At 45.6% G+C, this 13,312-nt stretch overlaps 1 protein-coding gene across 3 annotated transcripts in view; it reads right to left on the bottom strand.

Moving 5' to 3' along the window:
* Positions 1-13,312, bottom strand: part of LOC105470767 (phosphate cytidylyltransferase 1A, choline) — a 66,975-nt gene that overhangs the window by 25,409 nt on the left and 28,254 nt on the right. For all 3 annotated transcript variants that reach the window (XM_071090563.1, XM_071090562.1, XM_071090564.1), the window contains exon 2: positions 7,076-7,202. In XM_071090563.1, the coding sequence (XP_070946664.1) occupies positions 7,076-7,192 (117 nt within the window). In that variant the 5' untranslated portion in view covers positions 7,193-7,202. The remainder of the gene's footprint in view (positions 1-7,075; positions 7,203-13,312) is intronic.

A 13,312-nucleotide genomic window follows, 5' to 3' on the forward strand; every position in this document is an offset into this window, starting at 1 on the left:
TTAGATCGGGAGTTCGAGACCAGCCTGGCCAGCATGGTGAAATCCCGTCTCTGCTAAAAATACAAAACTTAGCCAGGTGGGGTGGTGCATGCCTGCAATCCTAGCTACTTGGGAGGTTGAGGCAGGAGAATTGCTTGAACCCAGGAGGTGGAGGTTGCAGTGAGCTGAGATTGTGCCACTGTGCTCATCTGGGAGACAGAGAAAGACTCTGCCTCAAACAAAAACAAAATCAAAAACAGAAACAAACAAACAAAAAACTTATACATGAAAAATGTTCACACACTTGCATTACTCATAATAGCCAAAAAGTAGAAACAACCCAAATGTCCATCAATGAATGGATAAACAAATGGTATGTCCATACAATGGAATCATTTTATTTACCTATAAAAAGGAATAAAGTACTGATACATGCTACCACCTGGATGGATCTTGAAAATATTATGCCAAACAAAGGAAGTTGGACACAAAAGGCCACATATTGTATGATTTCATTTACGTTAGATGTTCAGACTAGGCAAAGCTGTAGAGACAGAAAGCAGATTAGTGGTTGCCAGGAGGTAGCTGGAGAGGAGATAGGGAGTGACTGCTAATGAATACAGGGGGTTTCTTTTTGTGGTGACGAAGTGTTCTGGAGTTAAATAGTTGTGATGGTTATACAACAGTATGACTAGACTATAAACTACTGACTTATATAATTTAAAATGGTTAAAATAATGAATTTTATGTTATGTGAATTTTACCCAAATTTTAAAAGATATATTGGCCACGTGTGGTGGCTCACACCTGTAATCCCAGCACTTTGGGAGGCTGAGGTAGGTAGATCATGGGGTCAGGAGTTCGAGACCAGCCTGACCAACATGGCGAAACCCTGCCTCTACTAAAAATACAAAAATTAGCTGGGCGCCGTGGTGGGCGCCTGTGGTCCCAGCTACTCCGGAGGCTGAAGCAGGAGAATTCCTTGATCCCGGGAGGTGGAGGCTGCAGTGAGCCAAGATCACGCCACTGCCACTCCAGCCTGGGCGACAGAGCAAAACTCCATCTCAAAAAAAAAAAAAAGGTATTTTACGTATCTTATCTTTCACAACTGTTTCTTCAGTGTTTCTCACATTCTGTGTCTGTTCCCAGGTAGAAGACAAATACAGCTGTCCTTCCTGGCTGGGGTTTGTGCTGAACCCGTTTCTCCTAAGTATAGGGAGTGAAACTAACACTGTGCCGCTATAATAAACCAGCAAAATCTTTTTTTCTAGAGTTGTTTCCAGCTAGAAAAGGTAGTATTTTTTAAAACACTGTTATTCACAAAGAACAGTGTCTCTAGAAGCTGAGGTTTATAAAAGTAGGACTAAATATGTCTATGTTCTCCTAAAATACATCTCGTTCATTTTAACCTCAAGGGAACCCCACAGTATTGCTTTCAAGCCTTAAGACTATCTGGTAGTGAGGTATAAATGAAAGAGCATGAGGTTAGAACTTGAAAAATTTAGATTAAATCCCAACTCTATCATTTAATAGCTGTGAAATCACAGCTAGTTTCTAAAGCTTTTGTTTCATCTTCCACAAAATAGAAAACAATACCTGCCCTACAAGTTTACTATGAGGATTAAACAAAGTAGCATCTGCAAAGTAATTAGCACAATGTATCACAAAAGCAGGCACTCAACAAATTTGTCACTAGCTCATTTCCTCTTGTATCCTATAGAACACAGATTTCAGCATGCTAACAAGATTAACCTCTATTAATCTAAGAGGTTAGCTTCTAAAATGCTATATAAACTTTCCAAATGTATGCAGCTAAAAGTTATAATGGCAATCAACAGTCCCCAAATTATGAATTGTCCCTGAATGCAATACTGCTTCCATAACAACTTTTTCCAGGCTATATTCACACACATTATTTCACTATTCCTCAAAATTTCAGTGAAAACGAGAGATTCCAGCATCCACACTAACAGGAAAATGGACATAATTCAAATAATATGAGACTAGAATTTGATATTGTTGTCCCATTACACTTTTTACTTTCTAAGGATTCTTTTTTTTTTGCTTTTTTTTTTGAGACAGAGTCTCACTGTCACCCAGGCTGAAGTGCAGTGGCACAATCTTGGCTCACTGCAACCTCTGCCTCCCGAGTTCAAGCCATTCTCCTGCCTCAGCCTCCTGAGTAGCTGGGATTACAGGCATGCGGCACCACACCCCACTAATTTTTTTTGTATTTTTAGTAGAGACGGGATTTCACCATGTTGGCTACGCTGGTCTCAAACTCCTGACCTCGTGATCTGCCCTCCCTGGCCTCCCAAAGTGCTAAGATTACAGGCATGAGCCACTTGCGCCCAGCCTGATATATATTAAGATAAGCTAAATGTCTTACGTTTTATAAATACTTTTGTGATCCTTTTGATTGAACCTTTAGAAACATCTGTATCAATAAATGATTTATACTTATAGACAAAATAGCCATAAAGTTTTTCCTTCTTAACTCTTGTCTCTTTTCTATCCATTTCATCCCGACCCGCCAACCCAGGTATCTAATACTTGGTGATCCTTCCTATTCCTTTCTTTATTTGCAAGAAAAGTGCTTTTCTAAAGCTAAAGAGCTCAGCTAGGTGTGGTGGTCCACGCCTGTCACCTCAGCACAGGGAGGCAGAGGCAGGCGGACAGCTTGAGCCCAGGAGTTTAAGACCTGCCTAGGCAACACAGCAGGTCTCCAACCCTTCTTTTTTTTTTTTTTTTTTTTTTTTTTTTGAGACGAAGTCTTACTCTGTTGCCCAGGCTGGAGTGCTGTGGCACAATCTAAGCTTACTGCAAACTCCACCTCCCAGGTTCAAGCTATTCTCCTGCCTCAGCCTCCTGAGTGGCTGGGATTACAGGCACCCACCACTGCGCCCAGCTAATTTTTGTATTTTTAGTAGGGACAAGGTTTTGTCATGTTGGCCAGGCTGATCTCGAACCCCTGACCTCAGGTAATCCACGCAACTCGGCCTCCCGAAGTGCTGGGATTACAGGCGTGAGCCACCGTTCCTGGCCTGCGAGTTCCCATTAAAAAAAAAGAAAAACAGTTAGTGAGCTCTAGGCTATAGAATTCTACTCTATGCTCACATCTCATAAAAGGAAGGTCTTGTTTATCTTTACACCTCTACCACCTACTGCCATACCAGCACATTGTAAATATGCAATAAAGGCTGGGAGCAGTGGCTCACGCCTGTAATCCCAGCACTTTGGGAAGTCGAGGCGGGCAGATCACGAGGTCAGGAGATTGAGACCATCCTGGCTAACATGGTGAAACCCTGTGTCTACTAAAAAATACAAAAAATTAGCCGGGCATGGTGGTGGACGCCTGTACTACCAGCTACTCGGGAGGCTGAGGCAGGAGGAGAATGGCGTGAACCCAGGAGACGGAGCTTGCAGTGAGCCGAGATCACACTGCTGCACTCCAGCCTGGGTGACAGAGCCAAGACTCCGTCTCAAAAAATAAATAAATAAAAATGCAATAAAATCTTGCTTACTCAACCCAAATGTCAACTGGAGAATGAATAACTAAAAAGTAGCATGTGATATATGATGGAACGTTATTTGCCAATAAAAAAAAATTGAAGTACTGGCCAGACGTGGTGGCTCACACCTGTAATCTCAACACTTTGGGAGGCTGAGGTGGGCGGATCACCTGAGGTCAGAAGTTTGAAACCAGCCTGAGCAACATGGTAAAACCTCATCTCTACTAAAAATACAAAAATTAGCCAGGAGTGGTGGCGCCTGCATAGTCCCAGTTACTCGGGAGGCTAAGGCAGGAGAATCATTTGAACCTGGGAAGCTGTGATCATGCCACTGCACTCCAGCCTAGGCAACAAAACGAGACTCTGTCTCAAAAAAATTAAGTACTTATAGATGTTGCAATATGAATGAATCTTCAAAACATGTTCAGTGGAAGAAGCCAGCCCCAAAAGACCACATACTGTATGATGTCATTTGTATGTAACGCCCAGAACAGGCAAATCCACAGAATCAAAAGGCAGATTAGTGGTCTCCAGAGGCTGGAGAGACTGGGGGGAAACGGGGAGACTGGGGGGAAACGGGGAGAGATTCGGGGGAAACGGGGAGTGACTGCTCCTAAGTAGACACCTTCTCTCTGGGGTGATAAAAATATCCCAGGCCAGGCCTGGTGCCTCACGCCTGCAATCCCACACTTTGGCAGGCTGAGGCAGGAGAATCACTTGATCCAGGAGACTGAGAGCAGCCTGGGTAACGCTGTGAGACCCCATGCCTACAAAAGCAAATTTAAAAATTAGCCAGGCATGGTGACGTGCACCTATATTCCCAGCTACTTGGGTGGCTGAGGTGAGAGGACTGTTTGAGCCCGGAAAGTTGAGGCTGCAGTGAACTATGATCACATCACTGCCCTCCAGCCTGGGTAACAGACCAAGGCCCTGTCTCAAAAAAAAAAGGAAAAAATTCTAAAACTGGTCATGGTGATGGCTGCACAACTCTGTGACTAAACTAAAAACCACTGAATTGTATACTGTAAATGAAATGTCAGTTATAACTCAATAAAGCCATTAAAAAAAAGAAAACAGTCTTGTTTTTGTTACAGTGTTCAAAGGAGAGTCACAGCTAGAAAGTACAGGCGCACAGTGAGATGACAGGCACGTTTACTAGCAGACACCCCTCCTCACCAACGTTGGTCCAGGCTGTTGGGTGGCTCCTTGACCATTCGCCTGTGCTAAATAGCCTGTGTGTTTCAGGGAGGAATGTGGAACAGGTAGCAAGTCACTGAACTGATTTCACATGAATAGATGAAGCAAAGGAATTTAAAGCATTGACTCCCCAGAAGAATTTAAAAAAAAAAAAAAAAGACTCCCCAGACTTTAAAGACCAAGAAATTTAAGTTTTCTCAGAGCTCATTCCACTGAAAAGACTGACTTCCTTTGCTCTATTCCTAGCTACAGTGATTGGCTGATTAGCTGACAGTATCACCTATTTGGTTATAACTTGTTCCTGCTCCAAGTGATGCTGCTGAATTGGTACCACCATTTCTTCAATCTGAATTCTCTAAGAAATATTCAGAAACTAACAATGCCCTGTTCTGCTGATTGCTGAGTCATTTTCTGAGCTTATTTACTATAGTATGCAGAATAACGCCCCCTACAGATGGCCACACCCATCCCTGGAGCCTGTGACTGTTTTACCACACATGGCAAACGAGACTGTGCACGCCAGGCACAGTGGCTCACGCCTGGTAATCCTAGCACTGTGGGAGGCCGAGGTAGGAAGACTGCTTGAGCTCAGGAGTCCAAGACCAGCCTGGGTAACATAGCAAGACCCTTACTCTAAAAATAAAAATAAAAATAGTAAGCCAGGCATGGTGGTGGGCCCCTGCAATCCCAGCCACTTGGGAGGCTGAGGCAGGGAAATCACTTGAACCCAAGAGGCAGAGGTTGCAGTGAACTGAGATCGCGCCACTGCACTCCAGCCTGGGCGACAGAGCGAGACTCTGTCTCAAAAATACAAATAAAAATAAAAATAGTAAAGAAGCTTTGCAGATATGATTAAATAAAGGATTTGAAGGACAGGAAGATGATTCCAGTTTATCTGGGTACACCTAATGTAATCACAAGAGTCCCTGTAAGTGAAAAGGGAGTAGGACATTCAGAATCTGCAGGAGATATGGCAGAAGCAATGGTCAGAGTGATGTAAGCACTGGCTGGTGCCAAGCGCTAAGCAATATGGGGACCCTCTAGAAGCTGGAAAAGGCAAGAAGACGGACTTTCCCCTGGACCCTCCAGCTCTGCCAACACCCTGATTTTAGTCCTCTGAGACCCATTTCAGATTTCTGATATTCAGAAATGTAAGATAATTTATTTGTATATTTGTATTATGGTAATTTGTTACAAATGCAACAGGAAACAAATATATATACTTGCCCTTATGATCAATATCAGCCCTGCAGGCACTTGTTTATTTGTGGGGTATTATTTGCTTTTATTGCTCAAGACAGAGCATTCACTTGGAGTAACTATTAATTGTTTCAGAATAGATTTTTCCCTTTGGGCTGGGAAGCTCTAGAACTAACTAGTGGAAACTGAGTTTGATCAATGGCTAATGGTCAATATAGGTAAAGAAACATACAATTCTGTCACTGGGATTTTGAAACACAGATTTCATACTAATATTAACAACAGTAGCTTCAACTGTGTATGTGTTCTCTGACATGTTTTTATTATGGAAAGTTTTAGAAGGGTAGCAAGCTGAGACAGGGTAGGCAGTGTGGAATGGGGTCTTTCATTTAAGGTTTGGCAAGAATTAGGAAATACAGAGATACATTTCCAGAGATAAAGGAGCATAAGGTAGGCATAAATGGAAAAAGGTTCTCATTCAAGGTACAACTAGTAATAGAATGGAGGAATGATATAGAGAGAAAAAACAGTAGAAAAAACGCACTAGACACGAGATGATGTAAAGATCAAAACACTGCCTAGAGCCCCAATTTTTCTATTTTATTAGTTTTATTTATTTATTTATTTACTTATTTTTTATTTTTATTTTTATTTTTGAGACAGGGTCTGTCTCTGTTGCCCAGGCTGAAATGCAATGGCACGATCTTGGCTCACTGCCTCCTCCGCCTCCCGAGTTCAAGCAATTCTCCTGCCTCATCCTCCCCAGTAGCTGGGATTACAGGCATGTGCCATCACGCCCGGCTAATTCTGTATTTTTAGTAGAGACGGGGTTTCACCATGTTGGTCAGGCTGGTCTTGAACTCCTGACCTCGGGTGATCCGCCCACCTCAGCCTCCCAAAGTGCAGGGATTACAGGTATGAGTCACCGCACCTGGCCATATTTCAATAGTTTTAGCCTAATACACACGCAAGTTCCATATTTTCCTAACATTTCTTTTTCTAAATCCAGGTAAAGCTCCTACAACTGAGCTGTGAGTCATAATCTAGTAAAAAGGCAGATGATTTCCAGTGACTGTGAAATACACTTACTATTCCTTCTTTTCATTATTTCAGAAGACGTGTAACACTGATATCATCAACGCTGTATCGGTTTCTACCCTCCCCCTGCCGGGTTCATCTCCACTTACCACTGCACAGCGCTGCACTTTGAAAGGAACCCCATCTTCCTCTGTTGCCCCGTTGGGTCCAGGCGCCTCTTTCCTCCTCTTCCTTGCATTGACCTTGGCTGAACACTGTGCATCCATCTTCTTTTAACTGGTCATAGAAAGTGAAAACAAAAATTTTCTCATTGGGGTGGGAAAAGAGTTTGTCACCAGTATTTCCGAAATGTTCACAAGGATACACTCAGCAAAATATCAGTTCTATAGCATGTACTTCACTAAGATGAGCCAATGGCATCTGGCAAAAACAACGAAGCTTCACAAAACACAGGCTCTAGTAGGAATACTGAAATGCCTCTCTGTGGAACAATGGCCACAATGAATTGCCTGAAGTTGGAAGTCATTCCCCCTCACAGTGCAGCCTACATACTAACTGCTAATTTTAAATCCTGATTGCATGCAAAAGATTGGAATAATTTGTCTGAGAAAGATAGTTACATAGACTCTCCCACTACCCTCCATATCATCGATACGACAGGTATAAGGCAATGTGAAGGCATGACAGGTGCAGGTAGAGAAAAGAACCTTTTGTAAAGGGATGGCTCTCAACAAGTCCTGGATTAACAAAACATGGATTTCTTAACTCTATTTGTTTTTTTTTAAGACAGGGTCTCACTCTGTTGTCCAGGCTGGGGTGCAGTGGTATGATCTTGGTTCACTGCAGCTTCAACCTTGTTAGCTCAAGTGACCCTCTTGCCTCAGCCTCCCAAGCAGCCAGGACTCCGGCACATGCCACCACACATAGCTTTTTTTTTTTTTTTTTTTTTTAAGAGACAGGCCTCGCTATGTTGCCCAGGCTGGTCTCGAAATCCTGGCCTCAAGGGATCCTCCTGTCTCAAACTCACAAAGACAGGATTACAGGCATGAACCACAGCACGAGTTGATGTCTTAACTCTAAATGCTCTACAGATTTCAGTGACCACTTCACCAGGGTTAGTTCTATGAAAGTTGTAGAGTAGCATAACGGTTTTTATTTCCTTTTTCATTACTTTTATTTTTTTAAGGGATGGGGTCTTGCTAGGTTGTCCAGGCTGGAGTGCAGTGGCTGCTCACAGTCACAATCAGAGCACACTATAGCCGCAAACTCCTGAGCTCAAGCAATACTTCCACCTGAACCTCCAGAATAGCTAGGGCCAGCATAACGTCTTTTTAAAATGTCCTTCTCCTCCTTTTTCTAAAAAAAAAAAAAAAAAAAAAGTCTCACTCTGTCACCCTGGCTAAGTACAATGGCACGATCTCGGCTCACTACAACCTCCGCCTCCTGGTTTCAAGCAATTCTCCTGCCTCAGCCTCCTGAGTAGCTGGGATTATAGGCGGCCACCCCCACGCCCAGCTAATTTTTTGTATTTTTAGTAGAGACGGGGTTTCACTATGTTGGCCATGATGGTCTTGAACACCTGACCTCGTGATCCACCTGCCTCGGCCTCCGAAAGCGCTGGGATTACGGGCATGAGCCACTGCACCCAGCCAATTTTTGTATTTTTAGTAGAGACAGGGTTTTGTCATGTTGGCCAGGCTGGTCTTGAACTCCTGACCTTAGGTGATCCACCCACCTCGACCTCCCAAAGTGCCGGAATTACAGGTGTAAACCACTGCACCTGGCCCTTCCCCTTCTTTTCTCAGTACTCATTTCCCTTTCCTCTTTCAGGGTCTTAACACCTCAATAGTTTCCAGCTATTAAAACTCCCTCAGGGATTCTCCTTCCCCTAAAGGTAAACTTATTTATTATTGGCTCATTTAGCAGACAGTTCCTAGCAACTAGCTATTACAGCAAAGTTCTGAATATTCTATATTTCATGTTTATGTCACAGAATACTTGGGGTGTCGCTTCACCAGCCAGAAACCTCCGTGGCCAGTGGCGCCTTTGCCTGAGTTTTGCTCAGGCCCGCTGGGCCCATTCCGTCCACTCAGCCTGGCAGGCTACGCTCAGCTCGTGTCACCAGCACAGATTCCACGCGTGCCAAGGGCAAGCCAGGCACGGAGCGGCAAGCGGTGCACAGGCGAGTGAGCACAGGCTCCGGCCACTGCGCACAGCCAGGCACACCAGCTGCCAGGGGGTGGGCAGCTCCAGGCGCCAGCTCCCTGAGAGGCTGCAGCTGAACCAGGCATACCACAAGCAGCTTCCAATGCAGGCACTGGGGAACATGGTGGTGCCCAGAAGCTTGGAGATGCCAGGAACCACAGAGCTCCAAAGAGGGGGTCACAGCCCAGCCTCAGGGAGCTCCTAGGTCTGGGCTTCCCAAAGGGCTGCAGCTCTTCTCTTCTCTCTCTCCTCTCTTGTCTCTTTCTCTTGCTCACAACGTGGCAAGTGGTGGGTGGGGGGAGCTGGGGACATGTTTCAGCTCCGTTTGTTACAGCTCTTTCAGTCCTGCCATTTGGTGGATCCCGAGTTCTAGTCCCATGTCCAGTAAGAATGAGGTACATGGACAACTGGAGGATGAGCAAGGTGAAGAGGTGCTTTGTTGAGCAACACAATAGTTCTCAGGAGACCCCAAGTGGGTAGCTCCTTTCCACAGCAGGTCGTCCCAGCATCTGTGCAGTCCTCAGCGGAGAGGGGACCAAAAGTGGATAGCTCCTATCTGAAGGCAGGTCATCCTTTTGTCTCTGCAGCCCTCAGTGGAGAGGAGAGCTGGAGTGGGAAGCTCCTATCAGCAGTCAGCCATCCTGTCAAGTCTGGCTGAGTCCAGGGTTTTCATGGGCTTCAGAGGGGAGGAAGTACATGCTGATTGGCCCATTGGGAAGCCATGGGCAGCCTGGAAAAAGCACCATAAGTTCTCACTCCAGTCCACAGAACTGGCAGCCTGGGCCCCAGGCTTCAGGCCATCTCTGGCTTGAAGGTGGGGATTCACCAGGGACCCGCCCATTTCCGCCTAGGAGCCTCTCTGCCTCCTGCTGCTATCAAGGCACCCTGGCTATTCGTGCCAAGGGGCGCCTGCAGGCCTGCATGAAGCTGCCCTCAGCTCCGCCTTGGCCTCCCCTCCTGTGCTCCTGGACACCCAAAATGTGGAGGGGGCCAAGGCAGCAGGGGGCTGGCGTGTCAGCGCTGCCCCTAGCACATGCACACCCAGCCAGGTCATGACAGTGCCCAGGCTTGGCCTCAACTTTGCTCCAAAATCAGAGCGGGCACCAAAATCAGAGTGGGCACCAGAATCAGAGAGGGCACCAGGATCAGAGTGGGCACCAGAATCAGAGCGGGCACCAGAATCAGAGCGGGCACCAGGATCAGAGCGGGCACCAGAATCAGAGCGGGCACCAGGATCAGAGCGGGCACCAGGATCAGAGCGGGCACCAGAAGCAAGGAGAGGCCAGGCAGTGGGAGCAGGCACTTCAAGCTTGCAGGGGCAGGGGAGGTTCCTGGGCCCCCAAAAGCACAGGGATGCCCAGGTATGTAGCCACGGCTGCTCCTGCCCCGCCAACCTGGAAGCGGGCAGGGCTTCCACCTATTCCTGGCTCCCACTGGCTCCATGGAGTGTGCAGTGCAGACCATGCCTCCCCGACTGCAGCTGGCATCATGGCAGTAGCCCATCCAGACAGGCCACCGCTGCCATCATTTAGACGTTGGCTTTTTAGCTCCCTGCAGGGATAGTTGCATTTTTCTTGAGTAATAAAATTTGAACAAATGAATTACTTTCTTGATACTGATGAAATTTTAGGAATCAGCCAGAAATTGGGGGTAGGGGAATCTCTATGATCAACTGTCATCTCTGCACAAGATATGGTTCAGAGAAGAATCTTCAAAACAGGTGGAAAACAAATGCCAGAGAGAATGAGGACGGTCTACTCTGCCCTATTGCCTCTCATAAGCCTGACTGAGATGTTCATCTAAACAACTGCAATTATGCCTTACTTTCTTTCCTCCGGCTAAATTCCAAGTGGCAATATGACAAGATCTACAAGAAACCTGGCCTGATTCTTAGAGACTGAAGGTGACACCCCATGAGTCATGGCTAAGTGTTAGGCCAACATCAAAAAATGTCAGAGTCCAAAGTGAAAGATGAGCACCACCTAGAAATGTCCTTTCCTCACAAATGCAAATTACAATGGAGGAAGGGTACTATACACTGGACTCTAAGTTCTTCCAGTGACGATGGTCAGAGCTTGCCTTCGCTATTGTTATTAACGATTCTTTCATAATATTCAGAGGTCAGTACTCTCATCTCTGTGGTCTGAGTGAACTACTCAAAATGCCTAATCCATCCAATTAATGACAGTTTTCTAATTTGCACATCTAATTTGCACAGTACTCTTCTGTAAGTATCTGCTCAATTCTTCTAAGTGTAGAGACACAAAATCCACTATGAGAAATATAATCAGCAATTTGGCGTCAGGCTGAAGTCAATAATATCAGGCAGTCAAAAATATGAGTACTCAAGGCCGAGATGGGCGGATCACGAGGTCAGGAGATCGAGACCATCCTGGCTAACACGGTGAAACCCCGTCTCTACTAAAAAAAATACAAAAAACTAGCCGGGCAAGGTGGCGGGTGCCTGTAGTCCCAGCTACTCAGGAGGCTGAGGCAGGAGAATGGCGTGAACCCGGGAGACAGAGTTTGCAGTGAGCTGAGATCTGGCCACTGCAATCCAGCCTGGGCGACAGAGCAAGACTCTGTCTCAAAAAAAAAAAAAAAAAAAAAAATGAGTACTCACTGTTTTACAAAGTACTGTATCATAATTTTTAAGTACAAACTTAACCTGGAGGACATTATGCTAAGTGAAATAAGCCAGACAAGAAAGACAAATACCACAAATGATCTCACTTATTTGTGGAATCGAAGAGTGGAACTCACAGAAGTACAGAGTAGAATGGTGGTTATGAGAGACGGACAGAAGAGGGTGGAGAGTGAAAAGGGAGATGTTGAGTACAAAAATTCAGTTTTGAAAGGAGAAATAGGACGGGCACGGTGGCTCACGCCTGTAATGCCAGCACTTTGGGAGGCTGAGGCGGGTGGATCACGAGGTCAAGAGATCGAGACTATCCTGGCCAACATGGTGAAACCTATCTCTACTAAAAGTACAAAAAATTAGCTGGGCGTGGTGGCGCGTACCTGTAATCCCAGCTACTCAGGAGGCTGAGGCAGTAAAATCGCTTGAACCCAGGAGACAGAAGTTGCAGTGAGCCAAGATCACGCCACTGCACTCCAGCCTGGCAACAGAGCGAGACTCCATCACAACAACAACAACAACAACAACAACAACAACAACAAATAGGGGAGAAATAAGCTGCAGTGATCTATTGCACAGAACGGTGACAATAATAAATAATAATGCGGCTGGGCGTGGTGGCATAAACAATTATTATTCATCAATTTAAAAAATTAAAGGCCAGGCACAATGGCTCACGCCTGTAATCCCAGCATTTTGGGAGGCCGAGGTGGCGGATCACCTCAGTTCAGGAGTTCGAGACCAGCCTGTGCAACATGGTGAAACCCCATCTCTACAAAAATACAAAAATTAGCCAGACTTGGTGGTGCATTCCTGTAATCCCAGCTACTTGGGAGGCTGAGGTGGGAGGATTGCTTGAACCCAGGAGGCAGAGGTTGCAGTCAGCCAAGATCGCACCACTGCACTCCAGCCTGGGCAACAGAGCAAGACTCCATCTCAAAAAATGAAAAAAAAAAAAATTAAGTACAAACTATTTTCTCAAAGAGGCTTCAATTAAGGCATGGAAAACACACAGAGCTCTACCTCAAAAATGTTTATGATATTGGTATCCGAGAAGATGTTAAAAAAATGTTTATGATATAAAAATGCTCTTCAGGATTCTAAAACCATGGGGTGAAAGTTTGCTGAGGAACAGGATATTTGCAGTTTGCAAAGTATCTCCCCATAGATTACTTATTAATTACAAAGGAGGGGCTGGGCACAGTGGCTCACATCTGTAATCCCAGCACTTCGGGAGGCCGAGGCAGTCAGATCACTTGAGCCCAGGAGTTCAAGACCAGCCTGGGCAACACAGAACTGGTCTCTACAAAAAATGGCCCGGTGTAGTGGCACGTGCCTAGGCCCACTACTCAGGAGGCTGAGGCAGGAGGACTACTTGAGAACAGGAAGCCAAGGCTGCAGTGAGCCATGATCATGCCACTACACTCCACCTGGACAACAAAGCGAGACCCTTTCTCAAAAAAAAAAAAAAAAAAAAGGCCATGTGCAGTAGTTCACACCTGTAATCCTGGCACTTTGAGAGGTCAAGGAAGGCGGATTACCT

Source organism: Macaca nemestrina, chromosome 2, assembly GCF_043159975.1.
Source record: "Macaca nemestrina isolate mMacNem1 chromosome 2, mMacNem.hap1, whole genome shotgun sequence".
In the NCBI taxonomy this organism is placed as follows: domain Eukaryota; kingdom Metazoa; phylum Chordata; class Mammalia; order Primates; family Cercopithecidae; genus Macaca; species Macaca nemestrina.